This window comes from Epinephelus lanceolatus, chromosome 9 (genome assembly GCF_041903045.1).
Source record: "Epinephelus lanceolatus isolate andai-2023 chromosome 9, ASM4190304v1, whole genome shotgun sequence".
NCBI classification, from domain to species: domain Eukaryota; kingdom Metazoa; phylum Chordata; class Actinopteri; order Perciformes; family Serranidae; genus Epinephelus; species Epinephelus lanceolatus.
Window position 1 is genome coordinate 4,121,017 of NC_135742.1, and position 13,967 is coordinate 4,134,983.

The 13,967-nt window shown below is 43.8% G+C and overlaps 1 protein-coding gene across 2 annotated transcripts in view; it reads left to right on the top strand.

Moving 5' to 3' along the window:
- LOC117252484 (spermatid perinuclear RNA-binding protein-like) overlaps positions 1–13,967 on the top strand; it is a 150,687-nt gene that overhangs the window by 104,698 nt on the left and 32,022 nt on the right. For both annotated transcript variants that reach the window (XM_033619443.2, XM_078171180.1), the window contains exons 9-11: positions 439–536; positions 5,533–5,626; positions 5,926–5,994. In XM_033619443.2, coding sequence (XP_033475334.2) covers positions 439–536; positions 5,533–5,626; positions 5,926–5,994 — 261 coding nt within the window. The remainder of the gene's footprint in view (positions 1–438; positions 537–5,532; positions 5,627–5,925; positions 5,995–13,967) is intronic.

Below are 13,967 nucleotides of genomic sequence, written 5' to 3' on the forward strand. Positions count from 1 at the left end.
TGGTGGTGGAGTACACAGTATTTTAGAAAGATGTACACGACTTTCTAAACTGTGTAAACATTTACCCTCTGAGGATTTCTTTTTATTGTCGAGCAGTTCAAGTAAAAATGTTTCCTGTTTTTCAGATTTATTTTTCTTGTTGTGGGAAACCTTCAGTTCCCATGTTTGATCAGAGCAGAGCAGCCAGTTTGTGATGATGTGATTGGATTTTTTAAATGTGGTTTAGGGTTGCCCTCCGCATTGAAATGGCAAGTTGTTCCTGAAAGCCCTGAATCATTGATGAGTTACTGCTGCAGTCAGAGTGTACGCAGCAGGAACCAGTCAATTATTTCCTCGTGTTTTCCTGTCAGGAGAAATTAGAGTGGGTTCAGAGTGTGTGTTGCTGTTCGGAGGTCTTCTCCTGTCTGAGTCAGAGCCCGCTGTGGTTTTTATTTACAGGAGGGCCAGGAGTTCACGACCCCTGTGAGAGGGAACCCACAGACGTCCTGTCTGACCTCAGCGCCCAGCAGGCGGACGCCATCACACACAGCGCACAGGTCAGTCCACTTCACCCGTCAGCACCTTCTGCTGCTCTCAGTGACTTCTTCCTCTTCTTCTGCAGTTTGTAAAAAATATCTTAAAGAGGCAGCTCAGATTTTGAAGTGGGGTTGTATGAGGTAGTTATCTGTAGACGGGATATGACATACAGCACGTGTCAGCATGACATGGAAGCTAAGCAATCTGCTTCTGTGGAGGGGTCAGGAAACAAAACGTATTTTAGCCACAGTCCTCTGCAGATAATTCGTCTCCTGGTAAAAACCTCCTGAACAATAGAAACTGAAGGAACTCTTTTTTTAAGTACGCTGATCTGATGTTAATTACATTACTGTTGTAGCAGTAAGATTACAGTAATCCTAGGATGAATTGTTCCCCATGTCTTCATCCTGGAATCAACTGGAAATACAAATTTTGAAAATAATACTTTAAAGAATGTCTTCCCAGTGGGGTGTGCCTTCAGACAACCTTGGGGGGGGGGGGGTTGCGTCTTCGTCACCCATGATGACTTTGCACCCCTGAAAGAAACAGTGACTCTCCAGCTTACTTACAATGGGAGTCCATGGCTTTGTTAGACAGTCTGAAAAGCATCCAAGGCCCTCTGATTATAAGTTGAAAATCCTTTAATAATACAGGGTTATGGTGATTATCTGTGTATTAATAAAGGATTTTTGACTGATAATCAGAGGGCCTTGGATGCTTTTCAAACTGCCAACCAAAAAGCATGGACTCCCATTATACTGTATGTGAGATGGACAGTTTTTTATATTCTGACTGTTAATAAAACTTCTGTCTTTGTTCTGAGTGAAGAAACTTTTATTTCCTGGCTCCAAAAAAAAAAAAAAAATCTACAATAAAGTGAACCTCAGGCTGGATTTATTAAAAACAGCTCAGAGGTTTAAAGGTCCAGTGTGTAGGGGGATATATTGGCAGAAATAGAATATAATAAAATAAGTATGTTGTCTTGAGTGCATAATCACGTGATAATGAGAATCCTTGAGTTTTCGTTACCTTAGAATGAGCTGTTAATATCTACATAGGGAGCGGCTCCTTGTCGTCCTTGTTGCACCGCTATGTTTCTACAGTAGCCCAGAACGGACAAACCAAACCCTGGCTCCAGATAGAGCCATTCTCATTGTTGTGCCTGCTCTTTTTTACCATCTTTTCTTAAAAAACCTATAAAGTTAATCAGTCTTTGTTGTCTTTGTGCAGCACTTGAAATCAAGCACTTTGATTGGCTCTTAAACACCACAGGAAACAGTGATGTCACCGCCTCAATAAGACAATAAATTACTCTCTCTGTCCCAGCTAAACGTGTAAATAAAACTGACACAGTAGAAACGGAATTGAATGTTTTTTAAAAATCATATTGTCGCAGTCGAGTGGGCGACTGTGGCTCAGAGGTAGAGCAGGTCGTTGACTACTCAGAAGTCCAGCGGTTTGATCCCCGGCTCCTCCAGCATGTATTCTTGTATCCTTCAGCAAGACACTGAATCCCGTCTGTTCCCAAAATACTGATAATAATTCCTGTTTTCACAAGAAATTTAATGTCCACATACAGTCTCTTTCAAAATAAAAGCACTATGTCGGTACAACACTGTGAATTGACGTTTTTTTTCGTTCAACAACGAAAACATGCGGCTACGTTTTGCCAACACATGCACGTGGTTGGGTTTGGGAAAAAAGAACAGGGTTTGGCTTTACAATTGTAGGGGAAGCATACACCAGCCTTTTCAGGGGAAAGTCGGGGGTTGTTGGACCCATCCACCACCCCTCCCACACACCCTCCTCGGACTTCCGCCCCCTCAACTGTTGTTGTACCACCGTGTTTCCCCGACACCGCTGGGCGCCGTTAAACAATAGTGGCGTCTGGCCAACTTGAAAGGATGGCTTTTGTCTAGGGCTGTAGTCTCCTGGTCGACTAGTTGATTATTTGGTCGCTATGCTCTCGTCTGACCAAATTCTCATTGATCGAATAATCGCCGTGTTACTGTCATAAGGAGAAAAGTGCTTCATCAACAGCTTTCCAGGATTAATCCATTATTTCCTGCGGTGGGGAAACAGGCTAAGTTACCTGTGACAGAAAGTTGAACTCACCCACCCTCACGCTCAGCGTCGCGGTGACGCAGACCTCCTGTCTGTTTCTGTAAGCTGAAACCATTTCCCTCAGTGGAAACGAAGCTTGCATTTACTTGTATTTAAGAAACAATAAATTATGAAGACAGTAAAGCCTCTACTAAAATAGCATTTTAAGTCGTGTGTGTGATTTATCCTTCAGGGATTATACTTCAGGATTTATCCTGGCTTCATATGAGCAGAGGAAATCTCTGCTCATCGCTAGGCTAATGTATACCATGTAAAATGCCATAGGCTGGCGCTAATACCGTTAGCATGTTGTATTTGCTTGGAAAACGTGTTTAGTATAAGACAGTTGTTTTGTCTGTGAATGTTGTGAGTTGTAATGGAGCCGAATTATGTGCCGTTACCTTTGTTACATGTTGCTGTTGTCCCTGGTTTTATATGAGAAGAGGAAAAGATCGCTAGACGCTAGGCTAATTTATACAATGTAAAACGCCATAGACTTGTGCTAATAACGTTAGCATGTCGTATTGGTGGGGGAAATGTGTCCAGATAAAGACAAGGGTTTGTCTGTGAATGCTGCGAGTTATAGTGAAGCTGATTTGCTTACTTGTGTTTGAAATGTGTGTTTAATGTGTTTTGAATCAACTATATAAATAAAGTTTGATTTGAACCAAACTTCACAGCACTTAACACAGTCCTCCACCGCCGACTAGTGTTTGCAGAGTGACACGGACACACCACCGCAGAAGTAAAAATAACGTGCAGATTTTTTTTTTCCCCACGACTAATCGATTAGTTAAACATTATGTGCGACTTTAGTCGACCAAGATTTTCTTTGACTGACTACAGCCCTACTTTTATCGTTGGTGTCTGATGTCGAAGGTCACTTTCCAAGTGTCGGATTTCAACGATTTCTGAGTGAGACTGGGTTGTAAAAGTATGTTAGGATTAAGGTACCTTTAAAACAATTAATAATACTGGACCTCCAAAGAAACGCTCGCCCAAGTTTTGGCACGTCACTGTGTATTGTGTATGAGTGACTGATAACTGATTGCTGGCGACTAATTTTTGACTGTTAAATGTATCTATTAATTGTTTCAGACATAATGTATATGTACATACTTACAATTATTGTCTGTCGTATTGTATTCCATTTCGTCACTGACCAAGCACCAGTATTTGCAGACTTCAGAGTGAGACCGGCTCAATTTGTAACATGAAGCTGCTTTATTCAGTGTTTTTAGCTGTTTAAATTACTGGGTCCGTTTGTTTTGGACAGGAGGAGACCTCTGTGGACAATTTGTCTCCCAGTAAAAACCTTGTGAACAATCAACACTGAAGGAATTCTAATTGCGAGAAATTTGTTGGCTGATTGAAATAAAGAATCCTCACCGCTAGACGCCACTAAATGCCCCTAAATCTTACACACTGTTCCTTTAAGGTAAAACCCTCTCTGTAGTCAAATGAGTTATAATAACCCACAGTATTCTCACCTGTTTCAGAGTGATAGTGGGCTCTGTATCTGCAGGTGAGCTGGTTTGATGAGGTCCTTTTGTTGTTAATTTACTGGAGGTTTAATGCCTTGCTCAAGGGCACTTTAACAGTAGCTGTTAAGGAAGATAGGATCATTTCCCATCTCCATTATCCTCTCTGCTCCAGGAGCGTGAACATTAAAAGCTTCAATTAACAGGCTCTTGTCTCTGGCCCCGGGGCCACAGCTGCACAGGGTTTAACTGGTCCCACAGGTGATGGAGTCACACACACACACACACAAATAAAGTCACCTCAGATTTCATCAAGTCTGGGATGAAAGTACATTCAAACTGGAGCTGCTCGACAAATTCTCTGTGTGGGAAAATATTCAGAGAGCGAAGTTGGGAATTGAAACTCCTGAGAGTCGTTTAGAAGCAGAGTTTGTCCCTGGAGGTGAATTAATGTAAAGCCGCAGATGTGTCCTGATTTTAGACACACTTTACATAACGTGCATGATAGTAAGTCTTTCATTTAATCTGCTGCTTTATGGACGTTGTCTTTACATCCCCCCCTGAGCGCTATAAAACTTCCCTTCCTGTTTTCCTGCTATAAAAGCAGCCGCAGACGTAAACTTAACCGAGCGTAATCATCAGCTGAACCTCAGCCGAGCGACTCGTGAGACCTTGAAACGTCCCACCGGGGTGCACTTCCACGCCGCCCACTGCACCAAAGTCAGCAGTTCTTTCAGGAAACTGGACGAGTAACGCTCCCCTCCTGCTCCGCTGATTGAAGGAGGGCTATTTAAAGCGAGTCCTCGGCCACCTCGGTGGAGCCCCGAGTCTCACGTCAGCACTATAAATAGCTGAGTGGCCGCAGAAGCCCGGACTCTGACCTCGGATAAGCAGCCCCTCAGTGCAGCGCAGGCTTGACGAACTGGCAGCCTAATTAGCCACCTAATGAGCGTGGGAACACTCTTCCCTGCTCACACCCACACCGACACTACTACTACCACTGCTGCTGCATGGCACATGGAACAACAAAGTCCGCCCCCGGGTGGGAACTGTGGGCTCAGCGCTGAGAAATATGAAGACATTCTCAAATTCATATTTTCCTCCGTCTCTGTTTGTTTCTGCCTTTGTTTTGCTCTCTGGGAATATTTTTCTTTCCTTTTCTTTTCCTCTTTCGTCAGAGCCCACTGACTGTTTATTCCTCCTCTCTATAATGCATGAAGTTTCTCCCCACAGAGTTCGCTGGTTTACACAAATGTTGGGCCGCTCGCACGAGTTTCCCCGATAATTAAAGCACGTTGATCAGAGAATAAATGATATCGCTGCTGCCTGTTCTTCTCTGAGTGCACACTTCTGCTGCTTTACCAATACAGTGATGTGACCTTATTCTGTCTGTGTGCGTGTGTGTGTGTGTGTCTGTGTGTGTGTGTTTCAGCATGCGTTACGCCTCCTAGCCTTTGGACAGCTTTACAAGGTCTTGAGTATGGATCCTCTTCCCGCCAGCAAGCCCTCACAGAGGCTGTTAGAAGGTGTGTGTTCAGTTGGGTTTTCTCTTCATATGAGTCTCTGTTTGTGTGTGTGTGTGTGTGTGTGTCTGCATTATTTTGGTTTTCTGTGCGTATCCATGAGTGTCACTATTTGGATTCCTATGTTTATCTCCCCACCATATTCTACTTTGTGCCGCCCTGTAACGCAGCCTGTAAACTCCTCTGTTTAGATAATGTTCAGTTAGAAAATAATGATGATCGTAATGATGTGTTCAGGTGACGTGTTTGTGCGTGTGTTTGTGAGGTTTCAGGTGATCAGTGTGTTTGTTTGCGCCCTGCAGGCGGCTGTCAGAAGAGGCTCCGGGAGGACGCCAGGTCAGACGACAGAGACTTCATCAAAAGGATGAAAGGTGACTTTGACCATCAGCTTGTTTGTTTCAGAGGATCACAGTTTGCTCAGATGACCTGAATCTTCTCGCCTCTGAACACGAGGCAAACTACAGTGGACCAGTCAAGTATGTAAATAACTAAAGGCAGACTGATGCATGAGGCTGATAGAGGCCTTATGTTAGATACTGTGTTTAGGGCTGTTGGTTCAGACATGATTCAGCACAGTGATCGCTCAGTGTCTGCTCGTGTGGAGCCAACACAGTGTTTCTGTTTAGTGAATTTCATCATTGAGTTTTGAGTTGTCCTTGGTTTGTTTGGACTCTTTGTTGCGAATATCCACATCACAGTTCGTGTCCCTTAGTGCTCAAAAACCCTGATTTGCACAGGACCTGTGTTACCAGGGTCCTCATGTGATGTAGTCATCCATTATCCTGCAGATATAATGTGCACAGTCTTTTCTAACTATCTACACAACACAGACGCTCTACACAGCTCCACTAGCACTGATGTTACAGTGTTCACCCACTGTGTTGAATATGGATTAAACAAACAGAACCTTATCTTACCACACGTCATCCATCTCGTCATCTTTGGAGATTTTGCTCTTTTGATGCATTTGAGCTTGCTTTGTTAGTAAATGGGTCTCCATGGTGTGCAGCAACATGAGCCTTCTATCCCCCTGAATTACTGACAAAGGTCTCATTTTGTGGCTCTCTCCTTGTCGCAGCGGCTGCAGATTCGATTCCGATCTGCAGCCCCTTGCTGCATGTCGTCCCCCCTCTGTTTCCTCCTCACTCTCTCAACCTGTACTTTCTAATAAAGGCACAAAAAGCCATGAAAATAATCTTTAAAAAAAAGATTTATAATTGCCAACACAGCCTCCTTAATTCTCAACCGGAAAAGAGGCACATTGCAGAAGCAGAAACTTTGAACATGACCTCAAATAACTGACGTTATGAATTACTAACGTTAGTCAACATCATGTCTCAGGAACAGAAGGGGAGACATTTGGTCAGATACTGAATTGGTGACTCTGATCTTGAAACTGTGCTGATTGTATGGATCTTCTGTGTGTGATGCGTCCATGTTGTCACTGACATGGATGGAAAGTGTATCAGAAACTTAGGTGCGCAGAGACATACAACCACAGGGTGGTAATTCTAGTTTTGAGCTCATGTCCCTGACTTGTAATAACTTTTGGCAATCTAAATCTAAAGAGCTTTCCCTCCGTTCATTACACGAATGAACCAACTCACCTGGCTGCCAGACGATGCACGGCAGTGAACGCTCTTGTCGTCCAGTCTCTTTGGTGGAGAGAGACGAGGAAAACAAACGCGTGAATATGGCAATTAATCGCGGCCAAAAAGTTACTGTCTCCCTTTAAATTTACCGTACAATTAACCAACCTACCACATATCGTGACAGGCCTACTATGTACAAAGGCTATGTACTTGCTGCAGCAGCTGTGGGTTCGATTTGACCTGTGGCCCTTTGCTGCATGTCATCCCCCCCTCTTTTCTCTCCTTCACAATACCACTGTCCTGTTAAATGAAGGGCACAAAAGCCCTGAAAAATAATCATAATTATTCATCATTATTATTATTATTATTGTCCAGTTTCATTGTTTACCTCCAGTATCTCCAATATAGCCGACTTCCTGACTCATGATACGTACTGTTACAAATGACCTGACCTCCCCAGGTAACACTCTTCCCATGCAAACAGTGCTTAAGATGCCTCTCCACTTGATAAGATTGAAAACTGTGAATTTTCTAGAATAAAAACAGCAAATCTTACATGTAAGCACACAATGTGAGGTGTCAGGTCGTCAGTGTTGTTGGTTGGACCCACATCACGTGCACGCCGACTCCCCAGGAGGAAGCTGAGTGTTTGTCTCTTAACAGCAGATAAGTGGATATTGATTGAAGACTTTGTCGCTCAGTTGTAGCTAATGACAGAGACAAAAGGCTGTGGTGTTCAGTGTGTGTGTGTGTGTGTGTGTGTGTGTGTGTGTGTGTGTGTGCGCTGTAAACTACAGTTGACTGTAAACAAGGTGCTTCCTGACAGGCTCTGTGTAAAAGGTGGAAAAGCGAGTCAGTGGAGCTGAAAGCAGCGAGCAGTGAGGCTGAGCTTTTTCTTAGAGACCAGGACGCTCTCTCTGTGTTTGAGGATCAAGACGGCCTGTTAGGTTAAACCTGCTGTCAGAAGGTTTTCACTTCAATCTCTGTATCAGAGGAGAGAAAATACCCCGACGCTGCCCGACTGCGCTCCATTGTAGCCCAGCGTTTGAAATTAAGCAGCCATGTCTGATATCTCCACACCATCGTATTAGGAATCCAGTTCAGTGCATTGAATTGTCACCGGCTCACTGTATCTCAAAGTGGCATCATTCAGCGCGTTGCCCAGCTGCACCAAACAGGTTTAAAAGGCAGTTAAATTCTTCAAGGAGCTGTTGGCTTTTAAGTGAAATGTTTCCTTGAAGCAGAAAATTGTGTGAAGTTATCAGATTTCTAAATAGCTGCCAGTGAGGAGAAAAAAAAGAGGAGGAAATGAAGCTGCTGGAGCTGAAAGACACATTCAGAGGTTATCAGAGCTCAGGTTAGAGAAGGTCTGTGTGTCACTGTCTTAATGTCAACATCAAACTGTCCATCAGTGGTTTTTAGTCTTCATTAGAGAGGTTCATTCAGCTCAGTGTGACGTCACCTGAGATTAGGATTTTTGTTAGCATGAAAAGATAGAAGCAGTGATGGTGGCACTGAAATAAAAGCTATATTCAATATATACACTACAATATGCAGATGGAGACTGAAGCATGCTGGTGAGTGTGCTGCTGTTACTCACCTGAGGTTTTAAAGGGAGTCGGTTCACTGGTGATGGATGAACAATACAAACCAGGTTACTGAAAAGAAGTGGTCGTCTCATTAGAGGTGGACGGAGCCGCAGGTGGTTTTGCTGATGCTAACGTTACATCAGCGCTGTTGAGACAAGTTTGTCTTTGGATAAAGATCCTGGTCTGAGTTAAAATGAAATGATGAAGGCAAACTTCTCCTTCGTGCTGCAAGTGTTCATAAAAATGCAATTCATTACATATCATTAGTCATCTTCATTTGAAAGTATTAAGTTACTTTACCGTTTTACTTGCTGCCCCCGAGTAAGAATTTTCCTAGTCGACCATCAGTCGTCACCAGGGTCCATCAGTGGACTAGTCTCCTGCATGTTTCTGATATGAATGTAATGATTAAATGATATATTTTGGTGGTTTGAGTTGAAGGTGTGAGAAAGAATAGTGTCAGTAACATTGTTAACACTGTGCTACATTACAGAGAAATACAAAACCGTACTAATGAACCTTCATTAATATAGGCCTATATTTTATCTCCAAGTGCACGTCACACACTGAGCGAGCCGCCTGTTAATGACGCTGTGGGCTAATGGGCATGTAGCTACTTCCATGTTTCAGATGATACGTCATGTTTGTAGTCGACCAATGAAGATGAGTTTACATATCACCTTGGGTTCGTCCTTCACCTTCTCAAAATGATCCCACACTTTGGATTTCCTGCCCGACATGTTATTAACTAGCCTGTGGAATAACCGCAGGTACCAGCCCTGGAAATTAACCTGACTCCTGTCTGACTGCTGAGCGTGGACACTTCCTGTGTCCTTTCAAAGTAAACTCACACATTCAGTCATAGAGGTTTGGATTTATTTTCACAAGGTGCAGCTCCCTGATAGAGTTTCACTTTGTTTGGTTTTCTTTCTAAGTGCTATAACATGTACGAGGGTCATGTTGTTTCATAGCCAGTAATCAGAGCACTGTAGGGTCAACTTTATTGTAGTTTACTGACATATAAATCCAGTGATGGGGGATATTGTTCAGCCTAATGAAGGTTCTCCTCCAGTAAATCTGACCCACTCATGCATTCACATGCCGTGGTTACCACTTGGTCTAATTTCACCTATTATATCAACAACAGTGTGATGATACTGAACAATTTACCAGCCTCGACCTTTTTCAATAAATGAATAGCCTTGGACACAAGGACAGACAGACAGACAGACAAAGGATCAAATTCTAATAAATTAAGAGATAGGGATCATGATGTGTGGGCTTATCAGATGTAACACAATAGACAAATGCTAAGGTTCAGGTTAGCACAACAAATGGATTGGCGAGTCAGTCACTATGACGAGCGCAGATGAACACACCAGAGTTAGAAGACTCACCTGTGAGTGTTCTGGTGTGCCAGTCAGCTACAACAGCATTGGAGACAGCTGTGTAAGGAGGGGACAGTCACAGTTGCTCCACTGTTGTACGAAATTTTAATGGAAAAACATCCAACATACTAACGGTCATTTGACACAATCACCCAGATGTGCCGATCACTGGGATGAAAAAAAGCAAACTGGAGCCCAACTCCTTAGACGCAGACGAATGAATAAAAAATAAAAACAATCAACAGTTAATTTTGGGTGGTAACGTGTTACGTGACATTGCAAATGTAATAATATTACCTGGAGTTCTGTTGGTAACGACTTATATTACTTTACTAGTCCATACCCATTGGTAGCTTTGTCACCTTCTACCTATGCCAGTCCTCAATGCCTATGTGCAGTTTCACATAGATTGACCACGTCAGTGAGTAGAAAAACGTGGGACAGACAGAATGACACACTGACAGTTTCCATGATTATGTACAGCATACCATACCATGACTTAGTCATACCAAAAATTAGAACAACACCAACATTGGTCCACAGGGGGAGCCACAGCGATCGGTCGCATTTTAGCCATTTTGAAGCATTTTTCTGTTGTTATAGCGCCACCCAGTTGCCAATTAGAGTTAAATTTCTCCAGTCACCTTGAGGCGTCCTGTTCTACATATCTACCAAGTTTAGTAAAAGTCCATATGGCGGTTAGGCCTAGATAAGAAATGAGCTCTCTGGCGCCCCCATTTTGTTTGATGGGGTCAATAATGGAGGGGTCCCCTCAGATTATGTGTGGTCATATGCCTACAAAGTTGCGTGGTGATGGGTGAAACCCTTGAGATGTTATACACCTTTATGTGATGAGCCACGGCCTCCGCAATATTCATTGCCTTATAGAAGCTCAGTTTTAGTAAGTTTTCCAACTTTTGCCAAGAGGGAACTTTAGATATTGGTCCCTAGATTATGTTCACCCAGTTTCATGCAGATCGCTCAAACTTCCTAGGAAGAGATCCATTTGAAGTGTTTTTCAAAACATTCAAAATGGCGGAAAATCTATATAAGCGGAAGTTATGGGTTCTTGAGGCAAATGTGTTCCTCATGAGGAGAGGCATCTCTGTGCAAAGTTTCATGTCTCTACGACATACGGGGCATGAGATATGCCCATTCAAAGTTTGACATTTCAGTCGGTTGCTATAGCGCCCCCCTTTGGCCAATTGATGTAATATTGCTTCATTGGCATCCTCCCATGACCCTCTACCACTGTGCCAAATTTCACATGGATTGACCAAGTCAGTGAGGAGAAAAACATGGAACACACACACAAACAGAGTTTTCGTCATTATATAGTAACTTATGATTTGACTTTCAAAGCTCCATTAGACCAGCCGCCAACACAGAGAAGCAGGCAGGGGAGGACAGGAACAGGTGAACGTCACGTCGTGCCCTCTGGGTAATGCTGCTGATTGAGAGCCAAAATGAATCATGAAGAAGCTGATATGGAGAGGGGCAAGAGAGAACCAGCAGCTTGTGAGATGTGCCCGTGTGCAGGAAAAAGTCTCGGTACATCAGAGAGTAAACTGCAGAGTGCTGGTACTGTGTTCCAGTGAGTACTGGCCCACGTCAAGCACTGCACTTACCAACACAGTCAGCAGCTGCAGCTCAGACTAACTCAGATCTGAACTCAGACATGATGCACATATTTTTGAATTCGATGTGACTTCCCCAGGATGTCACTGTCTCAGACGTCCACCACCAATAAACCTCCACAGAAATCGTAGGAAAATAAGAAGCATTAGAACTTCTCTGTGAATCATCAAGTGTTAAGTTTTCTCCAGTTTCAAAGTGTCTGGAAATATGCTGTTGTAGACAATATAAGACAATCTTGCAAATGCTCATGCAAAGGAGTTCAGCAGTGCATTGATGTAGGAACTATACACAGTATAAAACCTCTTTCCTGCTGCACAAAAAAAACTCACACCCACTAAAATCTGGGTTTTTATATTTATTGGAAAGGTTACAATCAGCATTTACTACTACAAACGCCTCTGCAGTAGTCATGGGTGTCTATCAGCTCCAGCTCCGATCGGCTTTACTTGGCAGTGAAGGAAATACGGCGCTCAAATTTTAGCTCCAACATAATGCAATGATGGGCCACCATAAAATGCTTTTCCTTTCTGTCCAAGCAGCTCTTTAACATCTCTCTAAATTGGTCTGCAACAAGTTTTAGATAGAGACCTAATAGTTCCACTCAACAAGGAATGAGGCGACGGTGGAGGAGGTCGTAATGTGTACCTATAAATGAGGCAGCGTTGTAGACGGCGGCGTTCTGTGAGGCCATTACATACATCTGGACATGTGGGCAGAGAATTCTCAATAACCGGTTCATTCCGTTCCGCAATTATTTAAATGCCTTCGTCGTCTCCTATGGTCGTATCTCCCTTGAACCACAATGCAAAGCCTTCATGATTTCAAGGGGTGCAGCATTGCTTTGTCTGTATTCGTAAGCTTTCAGGGAACATGCACAAATACGGACGAACTGAACCCAGAGTACAGACAGAGGCCCCCATGCGTCTCCTTCTACGTATCATCGAGCATAAGGCCCCGATCACACAGAAAATGTTTTGCAGGTTGCAAAACGCTAGGTGCACCACCCTACCTTTTTTAATATTGAATGCCACGAGTAAAAAAAAAAAATGCCTGCTGCACCTTTTTATTGTTGCCAGGCAACCACCCTGTCACCTCCTTATCTTAACCTTCCTCTGTAATCAATCTACTGTCTATTTTTCCCGGTAGTCAGTGTGTAGCTCCTGCCATGTTGAGGCAGAGGGTGCTGTCTGTAGCTCTGGTTGAGGGTGAGAGGCTGTCAGCAGATAAACAGAGATCTGTGTGGGTACATGAGACCCTAAAAAAGAGGCTGGATCATGGGGAGTACCACCAGTTGGTCCAGGAGCTTCTCCTCCATCATGGACGTTTACAGGCATATTTTAGGATGACTCAGGGGCAGTTTGACAACCTGCTGTCTATCGTCAGGCCATATAGCTCTGGGTATCCAGCAACCACTACCAACAGTTTCTCCTCCATTGTTTACCAACTGTAAACTTGTTGTCGTGACCACCACAGAAGGCCCGCCTCTCAAATCATCTGACTGGACAATGGAGAAAAGGCGGAGATGACATGGGGCGTTTCCTGCTCTCTATTTTTAGCAGGTTGTCCCATGTTTAAAAAACCCACGTGCACATGTTCATTTTGGTGGAGAAGGGGTATATGTATGTAGGTATACGTCTCTCTTTTCCTCTCACTGTTACTTTCTCATCTCTCTCCCGGTCTTCCTCCCGCCTTGTCTCCCTCTCCCCCCTCCCTCCCTCGCTCCCTCCTTTCTGTCTGCCGGTGTCACAGTAATTAAATCGGCCCTCACTGGGACGATCGTCCCCGGCAACTCTCATCTGCTTCCAGTTCAAAGAAGGTGACGGGAGGCAGAGATAGAGAGGGATTAATACTGCCGGCTGCCGCCACGCAATTATCTCAATGCCTCCCACCACGCACACACACACACAGTGCACACACACACAGTGCATTAACACCTCCCCCTCTCTTCCTCCTAGCACCTGTCCATCAGCACCTTCACATCCATCTCTTTACACAGCATCGTCTACATCCATATTCATAGTGAACCACACTTGAGTCTTAAGTGCCTGTCAGACCCTCACAGTCATTACACACACTGACTGCAGGACAAAAGACAAGTGTGTGTGTGTCGAAGCGGCTGTAAGTATTCTCTCAGTGA